General features: G+C 42.7%; 3 protein-coding genes across 3 annotated transcripts; 2 read left to right on the top strand and 1 right to left on the bottom strand.

Annotated features, from left to right (window-relative positions):
- Positions 1 to 499: 499 nt before the first annotated feature.
- On the bottom strand, positions 500 to 11459 carry LOC109481774. The gene is made up of 14 exons (XM_019784364.1): positions 10845 to 11459; positions 9730 to 9826; positions 8896 to 9017; positions 8533 to 8727; positions 7894 to 8049; positions 7508 to 7641; positions 6817 to 6832; positions 5675 to 6133; positions 5375 to 5471; positions 4545 to 4675; positions 3746 to 3925; positions 2280 to 2426; positions 1790 to 1923; positions 500 to 1623 (listed from the first exon to the last, which is right to left on the bottom strand). Exons 1-14 carry the CDS (start codon positions 11292 to 11294, stop codon positions 1605 to 1607), a joined length of 2337 nt encoding a protein of 778 aa, XP_019639923.1. The 5' UTR covers positions 11295 to 11459; the 3' UTR covers positions 500 to 1604.
- A 1657-nt stretch (positions 11460 to 13116) lies between these two features.
- Positions 13117 to 24151, top strand: LOC109481772. Its single transcript, XM_019784363.1, has 4 exons — positions 13117 to 13136; positions 13550 to 13980; positions 14399 to 14643; positions 20945 to 24151. Exons 1-4 carry the CDS (start codon positions 13117 to 13119, stop codon positions 24119 to 24121), a joined length of 3873 nt encoding a protein of 1290 aa, XP_019639922.1. The 3' UTR covers positions 24122 to 24151.
- LOC109481904 lies at positions 15129 to 16161 on the top strand. Its single transcript, XM_019784533.1, has one exon. It carries the CDS (start codon positions 15302 to 15304, stop codon positions 15866 to 15868), a length of 567 nt encoding a protein of 188 aa, XP_019640092.1. The 5' UTR covers positions 15129 to 15301; the 3' UTR covers positions 15869 to 16161.
- Positions 24152 to 24420: the final 269 nt, after the last annotated feature.

Below are 24420 nucleotides of genomic sequence, written 5' to 3'. Positions count from 1 at the left end.
TGTAAAATTGCCATGTATTCAATGGTCGCAGTGAACTTTTTCAGTGGAACGTTCTTGACCGAATTTGATCATGTTAAAACATGGGAATTTGATTCTGCATTTATGTCATGGGCATAGTGATGTCACTGTTTTCTGTGCACGTTTATTTAGGCCCTGGGATGAATAGTGTGCTCAGGATTTGATGATGTCACATTGTCCTTGCAAAAGGAAAGGCATGTTTAAGAATGCCGGGTAGCACATTTGATAATTGTTTTAAATTGATAGTTGCCACGTCCCTAAGAAATTGAGTGTCATCCCTGTCACTAACATGTTTATACTGTGGACGGTATTACAGTCGTTCACCACAATACATGCTTGTACATGCTACATTGTGAGTAGTAAGGTTTGGTCAAGGTGGATTTTGTGTTTCCTTTATTGTGTACGATATGATGTAAATAGACAATAAATTTATCTAAAGCTCCAGCTGTACAGAAAATGTTGCAATAAAAGAGTCTATATGTGGAGTAGTATGCTTTATTTTTGACCATAAATGCCTGCTAAGTTCTGCACAAATGAAGTAGCCATTATATCATATTGTGTACACACACTTCACTCAGTCCCATACACACACGAGTCAACATTTTGTGATGTAAAAACTTACCATGAAAAATGGAGAAATCCAAATATGTTTCGGTACAAACCACTTAGTAAGCTTAGGATTCGCTTACATACAAAATAAAAATTAAGGAATTTGAAAACCCTGATTGGAGATCTAAATAAAGTATCGAAAGTGAGAAAACAATACAACAGTTAAAAAAAAGATATATCTGTAATAGGAATAGCTGTGCAGATACCTTAAACTTAGCCAGAGACTTCAAAGAGACGCAGCAGCTAAAATAGGCTTAGACACCAGGCTACCATAAGGCGTAAACTATCACAATAAGTCCGCATTAATTTGATCAATTGCCTCTCGGATTTATCCACTTAATTTTTTTCTGACTTGCAAAACAAACTCAGGATAGGCTAGGTAACATTCGACTTTTTGGTTACTCTTACTTGTCATGCTTAATCTTGGTTATATTCGAATTTCTGTTTTTATTCTTATTTATCATGCTTACTTTTTAAGCTTCATTATATTTGAACTTCTGTCCATTCATACTTATCATGCTCAAGTTTTGTTACATTAAAATTGTGTTCACTCTAATGTTCAAATGGTTCGCATACGTATACTATACTTGTTCTTTTTCAATAAGAAATCAATAAAAAAAAAGACTTCTGAATCAACTCCAAAATTTTGGCCCAACGAATGAAGAAAGTTTGTTTTGTTTGCTTCGCATAACCGGTAAACCGCCTTTAGGCGTAACACACCAGTTTTGTACATGTACGCACATGTACAAGCAACGTAAGACCGGACTGAATGGTAAAGGTAAAGTTTTTCCATCTTCCAAGGCAGTGGTTTGATTAAAAGTTCATTGCTTCGGGGGCTGGTTTTTACCCTGTTGCTTCATATCTTTTTGGAAAAACATTTGAGAACCAAAAATTAGTGAGGCTTGAGTAAAAAAACGAACGTCAAACTGTAAAGCAGATATTGGAAATAAAGCTGCAAGTCTCCATGCTGTGTCTAGCTAGTCACTGGTGCAGTCCCTACAGAGGAGAAGAAGAAGTACTTTGTTGTTGTAAATCAGTAAATGTGCAGTGAAAATCTTTCAAATACTTTTACTGGGGCTTTTAATTCATTTAATTTTAAATTGCCTTCTCAAATTGTCTTAATGCAGAACTCATGCACAGAAGGTCCCAGCCGTATACTTACTGTCCCAAGACCTCCACACGCATGCTGATGTGACGATACCACGTCTGCGGCCAGAACCGAACGTAACGTGCAGTTACTGGCGGATCCAACAGGTGGCGCACTTCGGTGTCCTTATCAGAGTTGCCAGGGAAGACCTGGGGTAGTAATGTGAATAAATCAATGAACAGACTACCTGAGCAATGCTACATGGAAACTGATGGTAAAATAAAATCTACTTCGTAGGGACTCACAATGTAATTCACCTAATGCTAACGCTAAAGTAGAACAGTCATATGACTACAGGATGTGATACCTACAATCACGAGAGAAAAGTTTACTGCCTTCGACAAGAAGGCTATGAAATCGTTTGGGCACTGTTTGGCAGATTATGCACGATTAATTTTGTAGGCATGGTCCGAGGTTCACGATTTTTTTGGTAGGCAGGTTGTCTTAGTGATGGGCATTGTCTTATTTCTGGAAAAATCAGACTCGAGCAGAACACAAGAATTACCTTTTCACGTCCCAGTTTGTCCAGGTATGTGGACCAGGTGATTCCGTCCCTGCTGAAGCGTAGTTTGTAGGAGGTCACCCACTGTGAATAATTAGACCTTCCCTGGGTGATGACTCCAGCGACAGTTGTCACTGCTCCCACATCAACCTGAACAGAGATCAGGAGAAAAGGCAGCTGAACACATGCCTGGCATTTCCAATCTTGACTTAGGTCAGATTGGTCAAAGATTAGTTGGTAATAATAAACTTTTTAATCAAGAATAATAAACTTTTTATCTAAATTCTGGAAAAATCAGGCTTGAGCAGAAATCTGTTCCACTGCGGTAAGTACCGGGTGATCCAAAATCTAATCATTTCGAGGTCTCATCGAGACCAACCCATCTACCAAGACAACCCATTTATTAAAACCTTCTCAAGTTATCGTGTTTACAGACACACAAACACACACGCGCGCACACGCACACGCAAATGCCTCTGAAAACACCTTCTTAGCAAAGGAAACAAGAATACCTCCATGTAATATATGTTTTGTCCTTACTAATTTTGTAAACGACAGCTACATTTTAACATAATATATGCAAATTAGGTCATCATTTGCATAATTGGTATCTGTTGATGTTTCACCTTACATAGATTAAATAGATTACATGTATTAAAGTACTATATATAAAACACTGTGATTATGGAATTCTCTCCTTAATTATGCAAATTAAGTCTTCACTTGCGTAATTTGCATCTAATTATGTACATTTCTCTTTCAGCTACTTACATACCAAAAATGATGAAAATGAGTTGTTCCTATCTGGACTTATAGACTTAAAAAGAATTCACCAGAAAGTCCCCTGCAGTTCCAGAACAAGCTGCTAGGAGGACCAAACCCACACCACTTATTTCTGACAGGAAAAGGTCTTTTCACCAAAAAGTCAAGACCATAGCATGTTCAGGACAAAAGATTTAAAAAAACGAAAACTCTGCTGCAGTACCAAGGTGATCCACCAGGAGGCCCATATTTGACCTTGACCTTTGTCTTTCCAAGACTTACCAACATACCAAATATCATCTCAATCCATAAAGGCGTTCTGAAGTTATGCTGACCACAAAGTTGCGGAAACACACACAGACACACAGACAGACAAGCCAAAAACAATACCTTCATGGAGGTAATGAAGCAAATTTGTGACTGTTGAAAATGACGGGTGAAATTGAAAATAACAAAATACATGTAGTCAGAAGGTATGTCTGTTACAGCATTAAGCTGGGAAGCAGCATGACTTGATATACATTTTGTTAATAGTAAAGGAAAGGACCATGTGAGATAACGCCAAATATGATAATATGTAATGTAAGTACAAATATGGTACATCTATATATGGAATATGGATTTGACTACACTAATACCCTACACTACACTTCACAGGACACCAGACAATAAATAAAGTGAAGTTACACAGCCCAGTTTCCCCTCACCTGTAGCCACTGATTCGTGTTCAGTGGGTTGTCGGCACACCAGGCTCTAGCTGATCCACTCTGCTGGGAATGAAGGCGAGCGTTTCTGGTGGGACAATTTGAGTGCGTACTGGATGCAGTAATGTGGCCGTCAGGAATAACGCCACTCTCCATGCCTAGTGGTACTGCAGTGCATGGCCGCTACAGGATGCGACATACATAGTCATTGATGGTAAATGCGGTACAACATGAAGTCATCTAAAATTACATGTATGTAACACCTACATCAAAATGGAGGTATTGGTTTGGTGAAACTGTCTCTCCGGATCTGCATGTGTGTATGTGTGTGTGTGTGTGTGTGTGTGTGTGTGTGTGTGTGTGTGTGTGTGTGTGTGTGTGTGTGTGTGTGTGTGTGTGTGTGTGTGTGTGTGACTGTGACTGTGTGACTGTGACTGTCTCTGTGTGTGTATGCGTATGTGTGTGTGTGTGTGTGTGTGTGTGCGCGCGCGTATATGTACATGTGTGTGTGTGTGTGTGTGTGTGTGACTGTGTGTGTGCGTGTGCGTATGTGTCTGTGTGTGTGCATATGTGTATGTCTGTGTGTGTGTGTGTGTGTGTGTGTGTGTGACTGTCTGTGTGTGTACACGTGTGTGTGTTTGTGTGTGTGTGTGTGTGTGCGCATATGTGTATGTGTGTGTGCGTTTGCGTGTGTGTGTGTGTGTGTGTGTGTGTGTGCGTGTGTGTCCCTGTGCTTTCGCCACATATTTTGATCAGTAAAGGCTCAAGCCGAGAACTGCTTGTAAGCACAAGAAAGTCCTACCTGTTTGCAAGACGTCTCTTCACACCTTCCACACCCCCCAGGCGGCCCGGGAGGACCGGGCGGCCCGGCAACACCATCCCGCCCGTCCCGCCCGTCTCGCCCGGCCGGGCCTTCAGGACCACGAAAGGCACCTGGGACGGGGACAGTGAGGATTATGGTATGATTATGATATTATTACAAGCTCGGACAGAGATAAAAGCGTGACAGAAATCGTGACAAATAAGCGCAAACACCGAAGGCCGGGGAAAACGTATTAAACATCACAAAATATCTGTCAAAATTCTTAATCTTGCCAAGTTCCAAACTACTTTGTATAGTATTTTACATCACGAAACACATTTTTAACGTCATATGGTAAACCCATGGCAAGGATGCTGCATGGTTGTTTATACCGACTGCGATGGGTAGCAGTGCATGCACACCTGGCATGGACGTTTGTTTACTAGTAAACCCAGATGAAGTTACACAATCATACACTTGCTTCACTACATATCTGGATAGTCTTGTCTTAATAAACAAGCTATTTGATCTTTCTTCACAACAAGAACCGCGCCGTGCTTCTGCATTTCAAATTAGACAAGACAGTAGTGGAAGACATGCATCAATAGCGGTAAACTGACACAAATGTGTACAAGTTTGTCCATGACTTGTGTAATGCCTAAAATAAGAGGCACATTGTATCCAAGAGTAAAGGCACTGTAAATGTACTACCATGCTGCCATGTTTAAGTATTGTTTCAACCAAGAACTTAAAACACCGCAAAAATCTCCTGTCCTCTCTAAACGCGAAATTTATCCTCCGCGAACAAAAACGAATTTAACGGTATCTACCGTAGGGTGTTGTGACCGAGTTGGGAGATCGCCTGTACCTCCGCAAGGTGGCGTTGTGTTCAGGAACACTGCCAACTTGGTTCGGCTTCCCAGCGCCCTTTAGAAATAAATTAAAGTTTATTTAGACTTTCTAGTTGCCCAATGTCCAGAGTTTTAATAAATGTTTTTGTTATAGCCGGTAGCGTTGTAGCCGTTGGCTCTAGACTAAAAAGGAACCTATTCACGCTTCACTGCATTAAATATCGTGTTTTACTTCCTCGTTAAAGCAAGATATTGCTTAGACTGTGGGAACACAATTACCTCTTGAAAGTTTCCAAACTTTTGATCCTCGGCGTGTTTGAGTTGGAACTTGGTTTCCAGCACAGCCAGCCGCTCCCTCAAAGACGCCCCGTCAGCCTTTTCGTTGTCCAGTTGAGTCTGCAGGGAGGACAGGTGGATTTTCATGGCCGTTACTTCCTCCTGGTGAGAGGACGCTTCCTCGTTGTGTCTGGCGGCGGCGTCTTGCTTCAGCTCCATGGTTAAGGCACGCTCCTTCAGCGTCAAGATCTGGTCTTTCAGCTGGGACACTTCTTGGCTGGACTTCTCTCGAACATGCTTAACTTCGTGAGCGAGAAAGACGAGGGCAGCCACGACCAGCACCCCCGCCCCGGCCGCCACCGCCACCGCCACTGGCCGTGCAGCGCCCGGACGGTCTCGGCGGGCCCGGCCGACAACTTCGCCTGCGCTAAGCAGCTTCTCCGAGCTCATTGTGAGAATTAACTAGAGTATGACGATCTCGAGATTTTGTTTTACCACAAAACCCTCAAATTCCCCACTGTTAACAACTCTCCGCCGACGTCGACCGAGGACAGTGCGACAGTGTCGTCCGCGACACCACTCACTGAGAAGAGTACACGTATCGAAGAATCTCGGTGGTTCAATGTCATTGGTCAGAACATCTAAGTTATATACATTTGCATATGACATCAATAAATGCATAAACTCTGATTGGTTGGTTGGTGTAACGTATACCAGCACGTTGGCAGAACGTACTGCACCTGCCGACGTGCTGTGTAACGTAAACGTTAACATCTTGCTATCTACCATAGTAAACATAGTAAACATGGTATTGAGTAGGTTTTGACCCTGTTGTGACCTTTGGACTTGCAACACTTCGTTGAAGGCTCGGATTTTGCTGCATGTATTTCATAGGCAAAGTGATGTCACTGTTTTCTGTGCACATTTATTCAGGCTCTGGGATGAATAGTGTGCTCAGGATTCGATGATGTCACATTGTCCTTACAAAACGAAAGGCGTCTTTAACAATATACTGGGCACCACATTTTATATCAATTCCAGATGAGAACTAAATTGATAGTTGCCATTTCCTTAAGAAAATTGAGTGTCATCTCTGTCACTGACATGTTTATAGCGGACAGTATTACAGTCGTTCACCACAATACATGCTTGTACATGCAGCTGTGAGCACATTGTGAGGAGTAAGGTTTGGTCAAGGTGGATTGTGTCATTTCCTTTATCGTGTATGATATGATGTAAATAAACAATAAATTTATCTAAAGCTTCAGCTGTACAGAAAGTGTTGCAATAAAAGAGTCTATATGTGGAGTAGTATGCTTTATTTTTTACCATAAATGCCTGCTACGTTCTGCACAAATAAAGTAGCCATTGTACACATGTACACACACTTCACTCAATCCCGTAAACAAATATCAACATTTTGTGATGTAAAAACTTACCATGAAAAATGTAAAAATTCAAGTATATGTTTTGGTACACACCACTTTCCAAGCTTAGCATTTGCTTCCACACAATCTAATGGAACTTGAAAACATTGATTGGAGATCTGAGGTGAGATCAAAGGTGAGAAAACAAAACACCAATGTATTTAAAATGAGTAAAATTACGAAACTTCAAACTGTAGAGCAGATATTGTACAGCTGCAAGTCTTCACGCTGTGTCTAGTCACTGGTGCAGTCCCTACAGAGGAGAAGAACAAATACTTTGTTGTTGTAAATCAGTAAATGTGGAGTGAAAATCTTTCAAATCCTTTACTGGGGTGTTACATCATTCCAAAACCACATTGTCCAATCTTTAATATGCAGAATTCAAAGAAGTTTTCAGCTGTGTACTTACTGTCCCAAGACCTCCACACGCATGCTGATGTGAACATTCCATGTCTGCGGCCAGAACCGAACGTAACGTGCAGTTACTGGCGGATCCAACAGGTGGCGCACTTCGGTGTCCCGATCAGAGTTGCCAGAGAAGACCTTAGGTAGTAACGTGAATAAATCAATGAACGCAATGAACAAGCTACCTGAGTAATGCTACATGGAAACTGATGGCAAAATAAAATCAACTTTTTATGGAAACACAATGTAATTCAGTCATACTAGTAATTCTAACGCTAAAGTAGAACAGTTGTATAAGTCATATGACTACAGGATGTAATACCTACAATTACGAGAGAAAAGTTTGTCTAAATTCTGAAAAGACTTGAGCAAAACGCAAGAATTACTAACCCTTTCACGTCCCAGTTTGTCCAGGTATGTGGACCAGGTGCTTCCGTCCCTGCTGAAGCGTAGTTTGTAGGATGTAACCCGTTGTAGATTATTGATGACACTGGACCTTCCCTGGGTGATGACTCCAGCTACAGTTGTCACTGCCCCCACATCAACCTGAACAGAGATCGGGAGAAAAGACAGCTGATTAAAACATACATGTCGTTTTCAATATTGACTTAGTATGATTGGTCAAAGATCAATCAAGTATGTCAATGCTGATACATTTTGTACAGGTACTTGACTTTTTATCTTTCAATATATCCTATTTTGATCAACAATGAAACAAATTTGTTACTGAAAATGACCTTAAATTGAAAATAATGAAAATAGATCAGAAGATGTACTGTGACAACACTAAGCTGGGAAGAAGCATGATTTGATATACTAGTACTAGTAGTAGATGGAAAGAACCAAGTTTACTACTTAAACAAGGACAAATATGATTATGTGTTTTGTAATATGGTGCATTCGTAGATGGATATGTATTTCACCACACTACAGTCTACACTACACTACACTACACTACACTACACTACACTACACTAGTAATCGGCAGGGACAATAGAAATGAAGTTACACAGCCCAGTATCCCCTCACCTGAAGCCACTGATTCGTGTTCAGTGGGCTGTTGGCACACCAAGCTCCGGCCCATCCATTCTGGCTTCTATCACTGTCCTCCTGGGAATGAAGGCGAGCTTTGTTGGTGCCACAACCTGGGTGCGTACTGGATGCAGTGATGTGGTCATCAGGAATAGCGCCACTCTCCATGCCTAGTGGTACTGCAGTGCACGTCTGCTACATGATGTGGTATACATGTAACGTTACATGTATTCATTGATGTAGTCGTGGCTACTCAGAAAGACTTTGTATGTATATAAGGCCAGTTTATACATACATGAGATTACGGGTGTCTAAAAAAAAGTTCTCTTTGAACAGCTTGTAAGCGCAATAAAGCCCTACCTGTTTGCAAGACGTCTCTTCACACCTTCCACATCCCCCAGGCGGCCCGGGAGGACCGGGCGGCCCGGCAACACCATCCCGCCCGTCTCGCCCGGCCGGGCCTTCAGGACCACGAAAGGCACCTGGGACGGGGACAGTGAGGATTATGGTTTATATCATTACAAGCTCGGACAGAGATGAAATCGTGACAAAAATCGTGACAAATAAGCGCAAACACTCAGGGCCGGGGCAAAACGTATTAAACATCACAAAATATCGGTCAAAATTCTGAATATTGCCAAGTTCCAATCTACTTTGTATAGTATTTAACATCACGAGACACATTTCTAACGTCATACGAATGGTATGACAAGGCTGCATGGTTGTTTACACCGCGGCTGCGATGGGTAGCAGTGGGTGCACACCTGGCACGGACGTTTGTTTACTAGTAAACCCAGATGAAGTTACACATGCACTTGCACTTGCTTCACTCAGTTAGATACGTATCAGGAGAGTCTTGATAAACAAGCTATTTGATCCTTGTTCTCTACTGTTTCTCTACAAAACAAGAACCGCGCCGTCCTTCTGCATTTCAAATTAGACAAGACAGTAGTGGAAGACATGCATCAATAGCGGTAAACTGACACAAATGTGTACAAGTTTGTCCATGACTTGTGAAATGCCTAAAATAAGAGGCACATTGTATCCAAGAGTAAAGGCACTGTAAATGTACTACCATGCTGCCATGCTTAAGTATTGTTTCAACCAAGAACTTAAAACACCGCAAAAATCTCCTGTCCTCTCCAAACGCGAAATTTATCCTCCGCGAACAAAAACAAATTTAACGGTATCTACCGTAGGGTGTTGTGACCGAGTTGGGAGATCGCCTATACCTCCGCAAGGTGGCGTTGTGTTCAGGAACACTGCCAACTTGGTTCGGCTTCCCAGCGCCCTTTAGAAATAAATTCAAGTTTATTTAGACTTTCTAGTTGCCCAATGTCCAGATTTTTACCTCCATGAAATGTGTCATGGAGGTTATATTTTCAGTTGCGTTTATCTGTCCGTCCGTCCGTCTGTCCGTCTGTCCGTCCGTCTGTTGGTCAACAAAATAACTCAAGAACGCCTGGATGGATTGGTTTCATACTTGGTGTGTTGGTAGGGTGTGACAAAAACTAGAAATGATTAGATTTTGGTCCCCCTAGTGGCTTCCCTTGGTACTGCAGCGCAACTTCCGGTTTTGATATCTCGCGATCTGGACATGCTAGGGTCATGAAATTTTGATGGAAGGTAGCTCTCGTGCTTGGGAAGAAGTCATATGAGTTTGGGCCCCCTAGCGGCTTGTTCTGGAACTGCAGGGCACTTTCTGGCGAAATGTTTAAAAGCCAATAAGTCCAGACAGGAACAACATATTTTCATTATTTTTGGTGTGTAGGTAGCTGAGAGAGAGATGTACATAATTAAATGCAAATTATGCAAATGAGGACTTAATTTGCATAATTAATGAGGAAATTCTATAATTACAGTGTTTTACATTATACTACTTACATACATGTAATGTATGTAACCTATGGCAGGTGGAACTTCAACAGATACTAATTATGCAAATGATGACCTAATTTGCATAACTAATGCGAAAATTCTATGATGTAATGGTGAATGATGAGAATTTCATACTTGGGACATCTGTAAGTTAATCAAAAGTTAACATACATCACGATGCATATATCATGTTAATGCAGAGGTCATTTGCACAATTAAAGAAGAAATTTACATTTACATATCAAGATCATATTTCATGGAGGTATGAGATCTCGGAATTCTAGTTAATAAATGTTTTTGTTATAGCCGCTAGCTTTGTAGCCGCTGGCTCTAGACTAAAAAGGAACCTATTCACGCTTCACTGCATTAAATTTCGTGTTTTACTTCCTCGTTAAAGTAACATATCAATTAGACTGGGGGAAATCACTTACCTCTTGAAAGTTTCCAAAATTTTGGTCCTCGGCGTGTTTGAGTTGGAACTTGGTTTCCAGCACAGCCAGCCGCTCTCTCAAGGACGCTCCGTCAGCCTTTTCGTTGTCCAGTTGAGTCTGCAGGGACGACAGGTGGATTTTCAGGGCCGTTACTTCCTCCTGGTGAGAGGACGCTTCCTCGTTGTGTCTAGCCGCGCTGGCGTCTTGCTTCAGCTCCATTGTTAAGGCACGCTCCTTCAGCGTCAAGATCTGGTCTTTCAGCTGAGACACTTCTTGGCTGGACTTCTCTCGGACATGCGTAACCTCGTGAGCGAGGAAGACGAGGGCAGCCACGACCAGAACCCCCGCCCCGGCCGCCACCGCCACCGCCACTGGTCGTGCAGCGCCCGGACGGTCTCGGCGGGCCCGGCCGACAACTTCACCTGCGCTAAGCAGCTTCTCCGAGCTCATTGCGAGAATATTTTCCCGCCAAACCCTTGAATTTCTCACCGTAGACAGCTTTCCGTCGAGCCAAGGACGATGCGACCAGTCTAGCCCAGAATTATCCAACTCCTTTCACTGAGAAGAGTAGAAGAGTAGTTGGAAAGAATCTCGGTGGGGGACGTCACACATGCGTAAACTCCGATTGGTTGGTTGAGCGTAGGACGTCGGCAGAACGTACTGCACCTGCGCGAACCTAACGAAAACTTTAAGTCAACACATTCTGCTAGCTACATGGTAAACATGGTATTGAGTAGGTATTGACCCTGTTGTGACCTTTGGACCTTTGCAAATTAACCCTTCATTGAAGGCGCTTCTTAGAAGTGTATTGGCTTTTATGCAGAACTACAGGTCTCTGGGGTGTACCACATGGATTCACAAGGTGAGAAGGGTGATGTCTTCGTCTGAAGTGACCAAGTTTTCAGGTGTTCGCGGTAATTCTCTGTTAACGTTCTCTGTGTTTTATTAGCCGAGGCTATCATATTACAACATGGCGCGTTAAGCTCGAGTTGTGATTGGTAAATAATATTGACACTCTTTCTATCTTGAAAACATAACCTCCATTACCGTTCATCCGCTGGGTCACATAACGTCATATTCGCCATTTTGAAAAACAAAACAACGTGTTTGAGAGATTTTTAATGCAGCACACCCAACGTGGGGTTTAGATGTGTTCAGTAACTGTGAACGTTGCATTGGAGATCTCTTCATATACGCGACTATATGTGACTTGGCTGATAAATAGAAACAGAGATTAAACTGTAACATCAATTGATAACATTAGTTGTGTGTTCACAAACTGAGGTCAATTTTGGTGTCACCAAATCTGAGTCAATGTTCTTCGACCCCGATGCCCCCCTCCCCACAAACACACTGTGGTTGAAATTATTCTGGGAAGAGTATGGCACTCAGTGTCCAAACTCTAGTCCACTGACAGAGATAGATTTCATGTGTTAATAAGATGTCAGGGGAATAATGTGGAAAGTCGTTATGGCAGTAGGATATTCAAGGGTGTACGTGAGTAACAATTTTAGGCTAGCTCTAACATTTGGTACTTATCGCTGTTATCCATGTATGCATTCAAGATCTTAACAATCATACACTCATAAAAAGGCCAAATCCATCCTCATATATATTTGATAAAAAATGTGTTCCTGGCAAGAAACAGTACATGAAAAAGACTTTAATTCCCACATCACCCGCTTGTTTTTTGACAATCCGGGTAGTTTTTTAGACTCGAACGCTGCGTACACTATTATCGTACGGTTGTGTAATGTAAACAGTAAATATTTACTCAAGACATTGAACCATTAAGGTCAGCTGCAGGGACAAAAAAAAATACTGTTATTATGCTAATGAGGATAGGCCATAGTATGCATTCACAGCCGTCTTCTGCTGGCTAAAATAACTGTATAAAAAGCGCGAAAGGTATTTTCATTCATTAAAGTGTTTATAGTATCTATGGTATTTGGTGAGTGATGGCCCATTTTATCGCATGCAGGAGCAAAGTACGTTCAATGCAATGGTACTTCCTAATATTGGAATGTTTGTACGTACAAATATCTACGTGCACTAGCTTCGCACATTTTATTGTCCATAAATGTGATACAGCAACCTTCTTGGATACAAGAATGATGCGAAGTATCAGACCGACCCAAAGGCGGATAGCCTGTGTTTTATTACTGTGACACGCTTTCGCTGGCTGTCGTTCGGGGGCTTGCCGCTAGGAGCGCTTTTTGTAATCAGGCTAAAAGGCGGTCACCTTCATTTTTATAAGGAATGAGGCACTGCCATGAGCAAAGGTCCTTTACAGTACGTCATAGTTGCATAAATCTTTACCTTTAGGACTACTTGTTTTGCTGATCAATTCAGTTTTATTGATTTCGAATGGCACGCCACAATTTAGTCCAATTCAAGTCACCAAGGTGACCAATTATTTCATCCAAACATCGTCATTACACTCACGCCACCCAAGCAGCTACTAGTATCAAATTTCATCATTGTTATTATTTGCATACCTGTAATAAGATTAGTAAAGCTCTCGAGATTCAAAGTGCTTGTTCTTGCATCTTTGTTCTCATATAGCTACTATTTAATTCATTTATTTGAGAACCTTTGCCAGTTTTGCACTGGGGTAAGTTTGGAATAGTCCACTATTGCGTGGGAGGGAGATGGACTGAAATATGCTGTATTTGCTCCCAGCAAGCAAATGTCGGCCTTTCTAGTTTTAAAAGCATTTCCTGTCTGTGTTTCGCAGATGGCATCGCTCCCACCACCCTGGTGTCCTACTGTGATGATGCCAAACAGTGGGTGGTCGCAGAGCTCACGCGGCGTCTGGAAGAACAAGAAAAGACACTGGTGAAGATCAAAGACAGGGACTACGATGCCGGGATATCTCAGCTCCGGTCCTTCTGCGAGTGGTTGGACGTCTGTACCAACGTCGTTCTCGTGTTGTCGAGAGGCTACTTGCAGAGCGGGTTGTGTCAGCGGGAGTTGGAGCTGGCCCTCGCCTCCGAGAGGAGACTGATCACGGTTCTGCTGGAGGAGGGTTGTACTCTACCCGCTGCTCTACAGGGCCGGTTATGTCTCCACTTACGACAGGATGGACAATTCTGGCCTAGACTCATAGCTGCAACCGGTCCCCAGCCTTGTAAAGGTACTTGTACGAGCATGGACATTTTTAATGTATCCTGTACTGTCAAACTTCTATCATTCTCAATTCCTCCTTCTCTTGAACAAAATACCGTTTGTAATTGTTGTTTTTTTTCAGTCAGGTTTTGCTGCTGCACTATTGCATTTATACCAAATACGTTTGGGACCGCATTTGCAATATTGCATCAGCGGCACCTAACTGCAGTATGAATCAAAACCAGTTTATTGTATATTCATGCCCCAGTGTGGCTCAATGCTGTACGTTAGTTATACATAAGGAATAGGACAGGAAGACTATGCTATGTTTTATCTACATCTAAACTTTTCTCTTCTTGAGAAATTTGTAGAAGAAGTTACAGAGTTTTTCTTTTGTACATCATTTATTAATAATAACGAACCTTCTTGACGTCTATATATTACAGCCGCAGGCCCAGGTCATCACACAGTGCCGAGGATGCGTCCTCCAAAGCTTCCCTCCAGGTGTTTCATCAGGGATGCCGCTATCGCCCAAGTAACAAAGCTCATTTCTACCTCTGCAAGAGAGCTGTCGAGGGCGTCGTCTATCCGCCATATTGGAGACAACGTCGTGGGGATCTGGGGAATGGGAGGAGCCGGTAAGACGGTTCTAGCACTGATGGTGGCCCGGGAACTACAAGAGGATAGAAAGGTAGGAACAGCAGTCAAAACAGTGGGGTCGTGTGGCGAAACGGTAGAGTGTTCGGCTCAGACCCAAGAGGTCCCGGGTTCGAATCCTACCCGATGCCGCCGATCTTGTGCCCTTGGGAAATGCATTTTACACGACTTTCCTCACTTCACTCAGGTGTACATGAGTACCTAGGTTCGGTTAGGGACGTCCCTCGGATAGGACGTTAAATGGAGGTGTTTGAGAGAGCCACGCCCCACGCCCCTTATCGAAAAGAGTAGGGGTCCTTCCCGGTGTGGTTCAAACCTTATAGTCCGGTCTTACGCAGCTTGAACTCACAAGACTGGTGTGTTCCGCCTTAAAAAGGGCGGCTATGCGAAACAAACAAACAAACAAACAAACAAAAAACACAAGATCACAAGAGAACACTTGTACAGTACTGGAGTGTGTATCAGATACTCAGTCCTGCTTGACAACATCTTCGTGACTGATCACAGACTGATCCAAGATGGCGGCACCGGTGTGAGTGTTTTCTGTGAGCTCCTGCAGATTGGATAATATTTTTCGACAGAACAACTCCTCGTGAATTTATCAGGGTCCCCGTGCTTCCTAAAGTTGTTTGTATAGTTATTAAGTGCCTTTGTGTTCGATCAGTACTTTGTTTGAGTGAAAACTGCCGAAAATGAACACACGGAAGAAGCGAGGAACGGCGTCGGAGCATGGCGACGACACGGACCCAGGTGCAGAATTTGAATCTTTTGTTCGGGACCAGTTTAAACTACTGCTGGATGGTCAGAAGGCACTACGTAGCGAAGTACGGGCACTAGAGGAAAACTTGGAGAAGAATGTGGAGATGCTCGAGTCCCGTTTGGAAAGAAATGAAGAAAAATCGCGCGAGTTGGAGACGAAACTACGCGAGGTGGAGCGCCAGACTACCGAGGGTTCTGAGCGGGTGAAATCGGCGACTGAGGAGATTGCTGACTTACAGCGTAAGTGCAACAAACTCGAACGGTTCTCTCGCCGGAATAACATCAGGATCATCGGAAGGAAGGTGGAGAGGGGAGAGAACTGTTTAATCACGGTACAGAAGATCCTGCGGGAGAAATTCGGGCGGACGGACATCAAGATTGAGCGCGCTCATCCCGACGGCCCCCCCCAACAAACATGGCGGAGACAAGACACCACAACACATCCTTTTCAAAGTGAACTGCTACCAGGACAAGATGCACCTCATGAAAGCGTCGCGTGAACAGCTGAAGACAGAGAACTATTACCTCACGGATGACTTAACTGCCGCGGACTTACAAGAGAAGCGTAAGTGGAGAGACAAAGTGAAAGAAGCATATGAACATGGTAACAAGTATCGTTTCTTCAACGGCCTATGGCGTGATAGCCAAGGAAAACCTGTGAGCTTTGAATAAAAACGTTCACTTTCCGAGTACACACTGTTTCTGAACTGTTTTTTCAGGGAGAGAATTGAGTGACTGAATGCAACACATCTTGTTTTCTCACCCTCCTAAGTTATTTATCATTTATGTTATTCTTGCGCTCTGATTGGTATTTGTTTCCAGGGCTTGCCCTCGAGTCGATTTTGTTTGTGTTATTATGGATTATCTTTATTTTGATTGAGTTACAAGGCGCACCCTGTTGATTATTTCATTGATTCTTCCTATGTTGTATCATTTGCTATTGATTTAATTTGATGATTTATCTGTGAGTGAATGATCAAAGTGCTCAGTGGAATATCTGTAAAAAGTAGTCGATAGAATGCAGGAGCCAGTTACTGTGCGATGCAGCCGGATTACGAGATGTTCAGGGTTAGCCAAATCCTGACCTCATTACTTTGTGTTACTTTGTTTTGTTTTGTATACCATCCAGATTTATTGCATCTCTGTTCTGTTGATTTCTGTTCAGTTTTTGTTTGTTTACATCACCTCACCTGTCATTATGATTTCGCTGCGCCCCATTCCCCGGTCCTTCCCAGCATTCCGGACATTCTTCAGATGCCATGACCCAGGTGGAGGTAGGGATATCTAGTTACAATTGTAATGGCCTAGGCAATTCTATCAAACGGAGGGAAGTATTTACTTGGTTGAAGGACAAACAGTTTGATATAATATGTTTGCAGGAAACACACTCAACCTTAGCTGATGAAAAAAGATGGCAGAACGAGTGGGGAGGATCCATGTTGTTTTCACATGGTACCTCCAATCAAAGAGGCACAGCCATTTTGTTTCGCAATAATATTGACCCTTATATTTATCGAACTAAATTTGACAAAGATGGAAGGTGGATCATTGTAGGTCTATCTCTTGATGAATATAGATTCTGTATTGTTAATATATATGCACCAAATGTAGATTCTTCTGAGTTTTTCTTTAATATATCTGAAGAATTAGATAATTTTCCTGAGTCAAATGCGAATCTCATTATTACTGGTGATTTTAACACGGTTCAAAACCCCTTAATCGATAGATTATCTACAAACTCCACCTACCATCCTAAAGCATATGAAGCTATTTCTGAATTAAAGTGTAAATTTGACCTATATGACATATGGCGGTTTAGAAATCCAGACTTAGTTAGATACACCTGGCGTCGTAGGCGCCAAGCAAGTAGAATAGATTATTTCCTTGTTACATTTTCATTGACAAATAGGGTTAACAAATGCACTATTGCTGACAGTTTTAGATCGGATCATAGATTAATTACTTTATCACTTGTCACTACAGATTTTCCAAGGTGGAAGGGATACTGGAAGTTCAATTCATCTTTATTAGAAGACAAGACATTTCATACCAAAACCATAGAGGCGATGAGAGAATTTTTTCGTATAAACTGTGGTACTGCAAATCCCCATGTAGTGTGGGAAACGGCCAAGTGTTTCTTTCGGGGCCATTGCATTAAATTTTCAAGCTGGAAAAATAAGCAACATTTGTCTAAAGAAAAGAAATTAATCGATGAAATAAAAACTCTTGAAATCCAGCTTGACAACACACCTTCTCCCTCAGACTCAGTCCTTGATGATCTTGATCAAAACAAAAAGAATTAGAATTATTATACCATTATCGTTTACGGGGACTCGTAACAATATCAAGAGCAAAATGGATGGAGTTGGGGGATAAGTGTACGAAGTATTTTTGAACTTAATACATAGAAATTACACTCGAAAAAACATTCAAAAATTACGACTTTCCGAAAACGCTTTTACGTGTAATCCTACTGAAATTCTAGAAAAACAAACTGACTTTTATTCCTCCTTATACTCTTTCAAAGACCCCCCAGCACCCCTTACCCCGGAAGATTTGCAAGATTTTTTCCTGAAGATTATGATAAGAGACTATCAGAGCAGCAGATGCAGGCGTGTGAGGGCCTTATCACAGAAGATGAACTACTTAATGCTATCAACTCCTTCTCAAATGGAAAGTCACCTGGACTGGATGGCATTCCTGTAGAAGTGTACAAACAGTTTTCTCTCAGTCTTTAAAGCCCCTATGTTAGAGTGTTTTAATTATTCTTTGACTCAAGGTTTCCTCCCAACACACAAAGGCATGGTATTATTTCTTTATTATTGAAACAGGGGGTAATGGCCAAGATAAGGACCCAACATTATTAGATAATTGGAGACCATTAACGTTATTATGTTGTGATGCCCGAATTCTTTCAAAATGTCTTGCCCTAAGGGTAAGATCCGTTATTTCAAAAATTATTGACAAAGATCAAACCGGTTTTATTCAGGGGAGATTTATTGGTGAAAATGTTAGGAGAATATTAGATTTGCTTGAATATTACGAAAACGAAAAGAAACCAGGACTTATTTTTATTGCTGATTATAAAAAGGCCTTCGATACCTTAAGATGGGATTTCATTTTCGAATCATTACGTTTCTTTAATTTCGGACCCCAGTTTTTATCTTGGGTAAAAGTTTTATACAATAACATTACAAGTTCAGTTTTAAACAATGGATATATATCTGACCCATTCCAATTATATCGTGGAGTTAGACAAGGCTGTCCCCTTAGTCCCTACCTTTTTATTATTGCAGTAGAAATGTTAGCTATTAAAGTACGTGGTAATAATGATTTGATTGGCCTCTCCGTTTTTGGAAGGTCAACCAAAATTTCACAATATGCTGATGATACGGATTTTCCCTTTGCCCCTACATTAGCGTCATTTTATGCCCTTTTAGATGATTTAGATAAATTTTCTTGTATTTCTGGTCTCTCCTTGAATTTCGAAAAGTGTAAAATTCTTAGAATTGGAACATTGAAAATACTAATTTTAGATTACCTACCCACTTCCCCCTTCAGTGGGTTGATGGTAATGTTGAAATCTTAGGTATTCATATCCCACAGGACTTAGGTACCATTGTTAAATTAAATTTTGAACCCCGATTAGCTAAATTAGATAGACTTCTATACCCTTGGAGAGTAAAGGGATTATCTTTATTTGGGAAAGTAACAATTATCAACTCATTGATTACCTCGCAATTTACATACCTCTTTCAGGTTCTCCAAAACCCAGACAAGTCATTTTTTCTAACAATATGAGAGGAAAGTTTTTTCATTCATCTGGAATGGAGGACCTGAGAGAGTTAGTAGGAAAACAATATACAATTCCGTGGAAAATGGTGGTTTAAATCTCAAAAATTTGTATGCTTTTTCCTGTACTATTAAGGCCTCATGGATACCAAAACTTTATTTTAATGAAAATTGGTCAACTACTTGGCTAATTAGAATGCATCCTTTGTTGGGATCTAGGCTATTCCCCTTCTTTCAATTAAGTTCTATACACTATTTTAAACTAAGCCCCTTCTTATCAGATATATTAGATGCATGGTTTAAATATCAATATAAGGCCCCCACATGTGCTGCAGATGTTAAACAACAACTTTTATTCATGAACAACAATATTCTTATTGATGGAGCACCTGTCTCTATGAGCACATTCATAAATAGGAATATTGTTTTTGTAAATGATATATTAAATGAGTTAGGTACTTTAATGACATTTAAAGAATTTTCTATAAAATATGGTAATATTTGTGATCATTTTAGATATATGCAGCTGATTTCGGCCATTCCGCAAGAATGGAAATCTATCTTATGTGGTAATGCGCCAGATTTTGTCTGTAAACCAATGCAGCGAAACAGCTTTTTAGGTTAAAACAGGTTAAGATTAATAAGGATGTGTACTAATTTTTTCTTGTTACATCATAATTTGATTGATATTTCATATAATGTACAACTAAAGTGGCTGTGCCTCTTTGACACCCCTATTCCCTGGAAACAGGTTTATATATCTATAATACATTGTACTATCGATTCTTCCACTAGGTTTTTCCAATATAAAATTTTACATAAATTTCTACCTACAAACAAACTACTATATATTTGGAAATGTATAGAGACCCCTTTGTGCTCGTTCTGCCATGAAGAGGAAGAAACATACCTGCATGTCTTCTGGGAATGTCCAAACGTTATCTCTTTTTGGGACCAAATTAAAACTTGGTATCACTATAAAACAACTAAAGATTTATTCTTAAATGGATTCAATGTTATTTTGGAAATTTACACTTTGGAACCCCCCCAATTGAAAATCTTATAACCCTACTTGCCAAAATATATATATTTAGATGTAGAAAAACTAGTTCTTTAAACTTTGATTCCTTTCTTCGTTATATTAAATTCTTTCAAACTGTAGAATATTCCATAGCATTAAAGAAAGGTAAACTGGAGAAGCACCGCGGGAAGTGGGGCTCTCTATGCAGCTGACTTTACGTTTAATTGATATGTATTTGTCGTTTAAAAATTATCTGAATTGCTGAGAAAGGTGTCCAGTACAATAGTATTCAGTAGAATGTGAAGTGGAAAATATGTCCCTTTGACGGCATTTATTTCCGTGTTTTGGGAAACATTTGGTTGTATACCATTCTGAAATATATATAAAGGTATTAGACAATTTGTCAGGATAGTTAAGTTAAAGATTGTACAAACAGACAGAAATTGAGGAATCTGATGTAACAATTTATTACATTCTATGTACATATGTATTCGATATTCAATAAAGAACAGAGATGCAAAAAAAAAAAAAAAAAAACAATCTTCGTGACTGACTGACTGACTATATTGACATATATTTTATATAATATCTCTGTAACAATTGCCACGTTAAAACGAAAGGTTACTAGCAATGTGTGGATCCGGCCGATCTCAATACATACTCATTCAAGGTGCAGAACTGGCGTGTTTCACTGTACGGTATTTCACCAGTTTTGCGACACAAACAAAGAGTCGAATATACAAATTCTTCCTCTGCCCTACAGGTTTTCTGGGTTACCATGGGGGAACAACAGCCACGCGTTCTGGAGAATCTCGCCGCCCTCGCCAGTGACATGTCCAACACACTCAGGTCCTTCATCGCAGTGAGCGACGCAGTGAGCGATCTTTATCAGGAAACACAAGACAAAGATCATCTCATTGTCCTGGACGACGTTTGGAGCTTGCAAGACGCCCAGGTCATCACTGACGCCGTCTCGGGTATGTGCCAGGTACTGGTTATCACGAGAAACAAGGATCTACTGGAGAATCTCGGTGTACATAATGATGATCGTTACGAGGTGAAACCGCTGGCACCGTCCGAAGCAGAGAAATTCGTGTACAATTGTGAAGACATTGTGAAGACATACGACAGACACACGGACGCTGTTCTGTGCATTGCCGTCACCTCTGACAACCCCAAGCGAGTTTTCACCGGATCCGGTGACTCCACCATCAGGGCATGGGAGCTGGAGTCACAGAGGGATCTCTGCACACTGCGGGGACATAGCAGCCACGTGTACGCCCTAGCGCTGTCTAAAGATGACTGGCGTCTGGCCTCAGCTTCTTACGACACGACCGTCAAAATCTGGGACGCTGATAGGTTCGAACTCCTCTGGACTTTGAAATCTCATACAGACAAAGTCAATGCTGTTACGTTCATCGATGACGGGGAAAGGGTCGTTTCAGGATCGAGTGACAAAACAATCAGAGTTTGGCACCTCGCCTCCGCGTCCACGTCAGAATTGTTGACAGGTCACACTGGACAGGTGAGAGCTTTGTGCGCCTTCCACCACAGCAGCAACGTGGCGTCTGGTTCCATTGACAGCACGATCAGGATATGGAACACGCGCAACTTGAGCTCGTCCAGCTTAGCAGGGCACAAGAGCACTGTATACAGCATCGCAATAACAAGCGACGACAAGTACCTGGTATCGGCCTCTGGTGATCGAACAGTTGGAGTGTGGAACACGCACAGCCGTGAGCTGATACATAAACTGCACGGCCATACAAACTCCGTGTACTCTGTCGCCCTGACGCCGGACAATACCACCATCGTGTCAGGAGGAGGGATGGACGATGTTACCATCAGGATTTGGAGTCTTAGAGAAGGGAAGCAGAAGTGTGTGTACAGAGGACACAGCGACAGCATTCGGAGCGTCAGTGTTGTGAAGTCGGTGCGAGGTGCACTGTTGCTCTCTGGGTCTCTGGACACCACTTGTAGACTATGGCGAATGGAGGGAACCTTACAGGAAGTAGACCAGTTGCCAGGACATGAGATCGCTGCCTACGCAGTAGCCATTACTGAGGATGGGAGGCGAGCTGTGTCGGGGTCCCGGAGCGGCGAACTGAGAGCATGGAACGCTAAGACAGGGGAACTCATTGCCGTACGTCCAGGTGCCCACACCAGGTCCATTCGCGCAGTGGCGGTGACTCAGGACGGAGACACGTTTGTTTCTGGCTCCAAGGATCGTCAGGTGAAAGTTTGGTCCCTACAGCTCCAGCCAGATCGCCCTGGAACCTTCTGTCTTACCCAGAAGTGTGTCCTCACTTGCCACGAGGGTACGGTCCAAACGGTGACAATTTCTAGAGACTCCAAGCTTGCTGCTTCAGGGGGGTGGGACGGCCTTGTCCTTGTCTGGAACATTGAAACAGCAGAGATTGTGCAGAAGATCCGCCACGTGAGTTACGGTGTTACATCTGTAGCTCTTTCCGGGAATGACATCATTGCTTGCTCGAGGGACAACATAACCTGCAAGTGGAGTTTGGTTGGCCCGACACCGACAGGTCCCACTGCAACAGTTCACGGGCCCGGTGCAAGGTGGCTCTCATATCCAGCTGTAGTACTTCCTCGTCAGAAGAAGATCGTAAGCGGCTGTCCAGAGGAAGGGCGGTACCGTGTTTGGGACGAGACTGGCAGGGAGTCCCGGGGCTATTGCGGCCATCCTGACACCGCTGTCATCACAGCGTTAGCAGTAGATGACAGAGAAGAGCTACTCTTGTCCGCGTCAACAGAAGGAACCATCACGACCGTCAGTCTTTGTGGGGAGAGCCAAGTCGTCCAGTACGTCAGTAAAGATGACATAGAGGCCCGTCCCGACTGTGCCACACACGTCAGCGCGTTGCTGTTCACGCGGGATAGAGACAAAGTGTCGTTCCTGACCGGAGATACAGAGGGCGCTGTTCGGTTCTGGCATGGCAGCAGAAGTCGCGATCCTGTCACGGATAGATCTGTCATCCTCGGAGCAACACCGGGGAGGATAACATCTTTCTGTGGTGTAGGAGTCGGCAGGGTGGTAGCGGGGAGCGCCGGGGGGTTCCTGTCTGTCTGGGACATCAGCGAGGCAAGACGAGCCGAGTGTTGGGAAGCACATTCAGGTGATATAACCTCGGTAGTGGCAACCACGTGGGAGAAACATCCTGTTGTTCTCAGCTCATCCCTGGACCACACCGTAAAGTTATGGTCCGTGAATGTCACTTCTACGTGCGGAAGATCTCCACTGAGAACGATACACATCTCAGAAACTTGTCCAGCTCCCAGTCATCTGTCAGTAACATCAGATGGATCCCACATCGTCACAGGCGCTGCTGACAACACACTACGCGCGTATGAGGTGAACACTGGAAGACTAGTCAGAGAGTTTACGTCTGACTTCTACGGCGTCAACTGTGTGGGCTTCGCGGATGACGACGAACTCGTGATGTGTAGTTACAGCTGCAGTCATCTTGGTACCTGGAACTTCAACACTGCGGAAAGGTCGGCCCTTCAACATGACTTCTGTTCCCGAGGATTCGGAACGTGGTGTCACTTCTCTGCCATCACCACGGGTACAACAGTCGTGACTGGTAATTCTCTCAACAAACTGATAATATGGGACTACAGGAGCGGATCTGTGCTGAGTGAGCGGGAGTCACTATGCCCGTACCATGTAGAGGTGCCCAGGAGCCCACAGGACGTCACCTGCGTGGCGGTGACGCCAGGTGGACAGCTGGTCGTCTCCGGGTCAGCGGACAAGTCGGTCCGGGTCTGGTGTGTTCGGCAGGGCGAGTTCTTCCAGCTTTGTCGGTTCACGTTCGCGCATCAACCGCTCGCGGTGGCCGTAGCGAAAGATGGAAAGATATGCGCGGGGTTACGGAACGGACAAGTGTGCTTTCTACAGCTGAAGAATCCTCGTAATACTTAAAACTGAAGTTAACGTTATTCTACATTACATTGGTCTGGTGACTCTTATTGGACCTAGCTTGACAAAATTGGTCTCAAATGCCCATGGAATGTAGTAATCAAAGCGATTCGAACAACTGTATCTTAATTTTAAGTGTCTTAATTAATTTAAGGTGTCTTAGACACCTAACCTTTCGTGCCAATTCTCCGCGGACAAACTCTTGAAATAGATATGATTGATAGATCTTGTACCTATTCACCTTATCTATTGTTCATCGAAGTAAAGCATACATGTGTACACATGTATTATTGATGATTTTA

Source organism: Branchiostoma belcheri, unplaced genomic scaffold (assembly GCF_001625305.1).
Source record: "Branchiostoma belcheri isolate BF01 breed outbred unplaced genomic scaffold, Haploidv18h27 scaffold58, whole genome shotgun sequence".
NCBI classification, from domain to species: Eukaryota; Metazoa; Chordata; class Leptocardii; order Amphioxiformes; family Branchiostomatidae; genus Branchiostoma; species Branchiostoma belcheri.
Note: the sequence above shows the minus strand (reverse complement) of the source record. Positions and strands in the feature narration are given on the sequence as shown.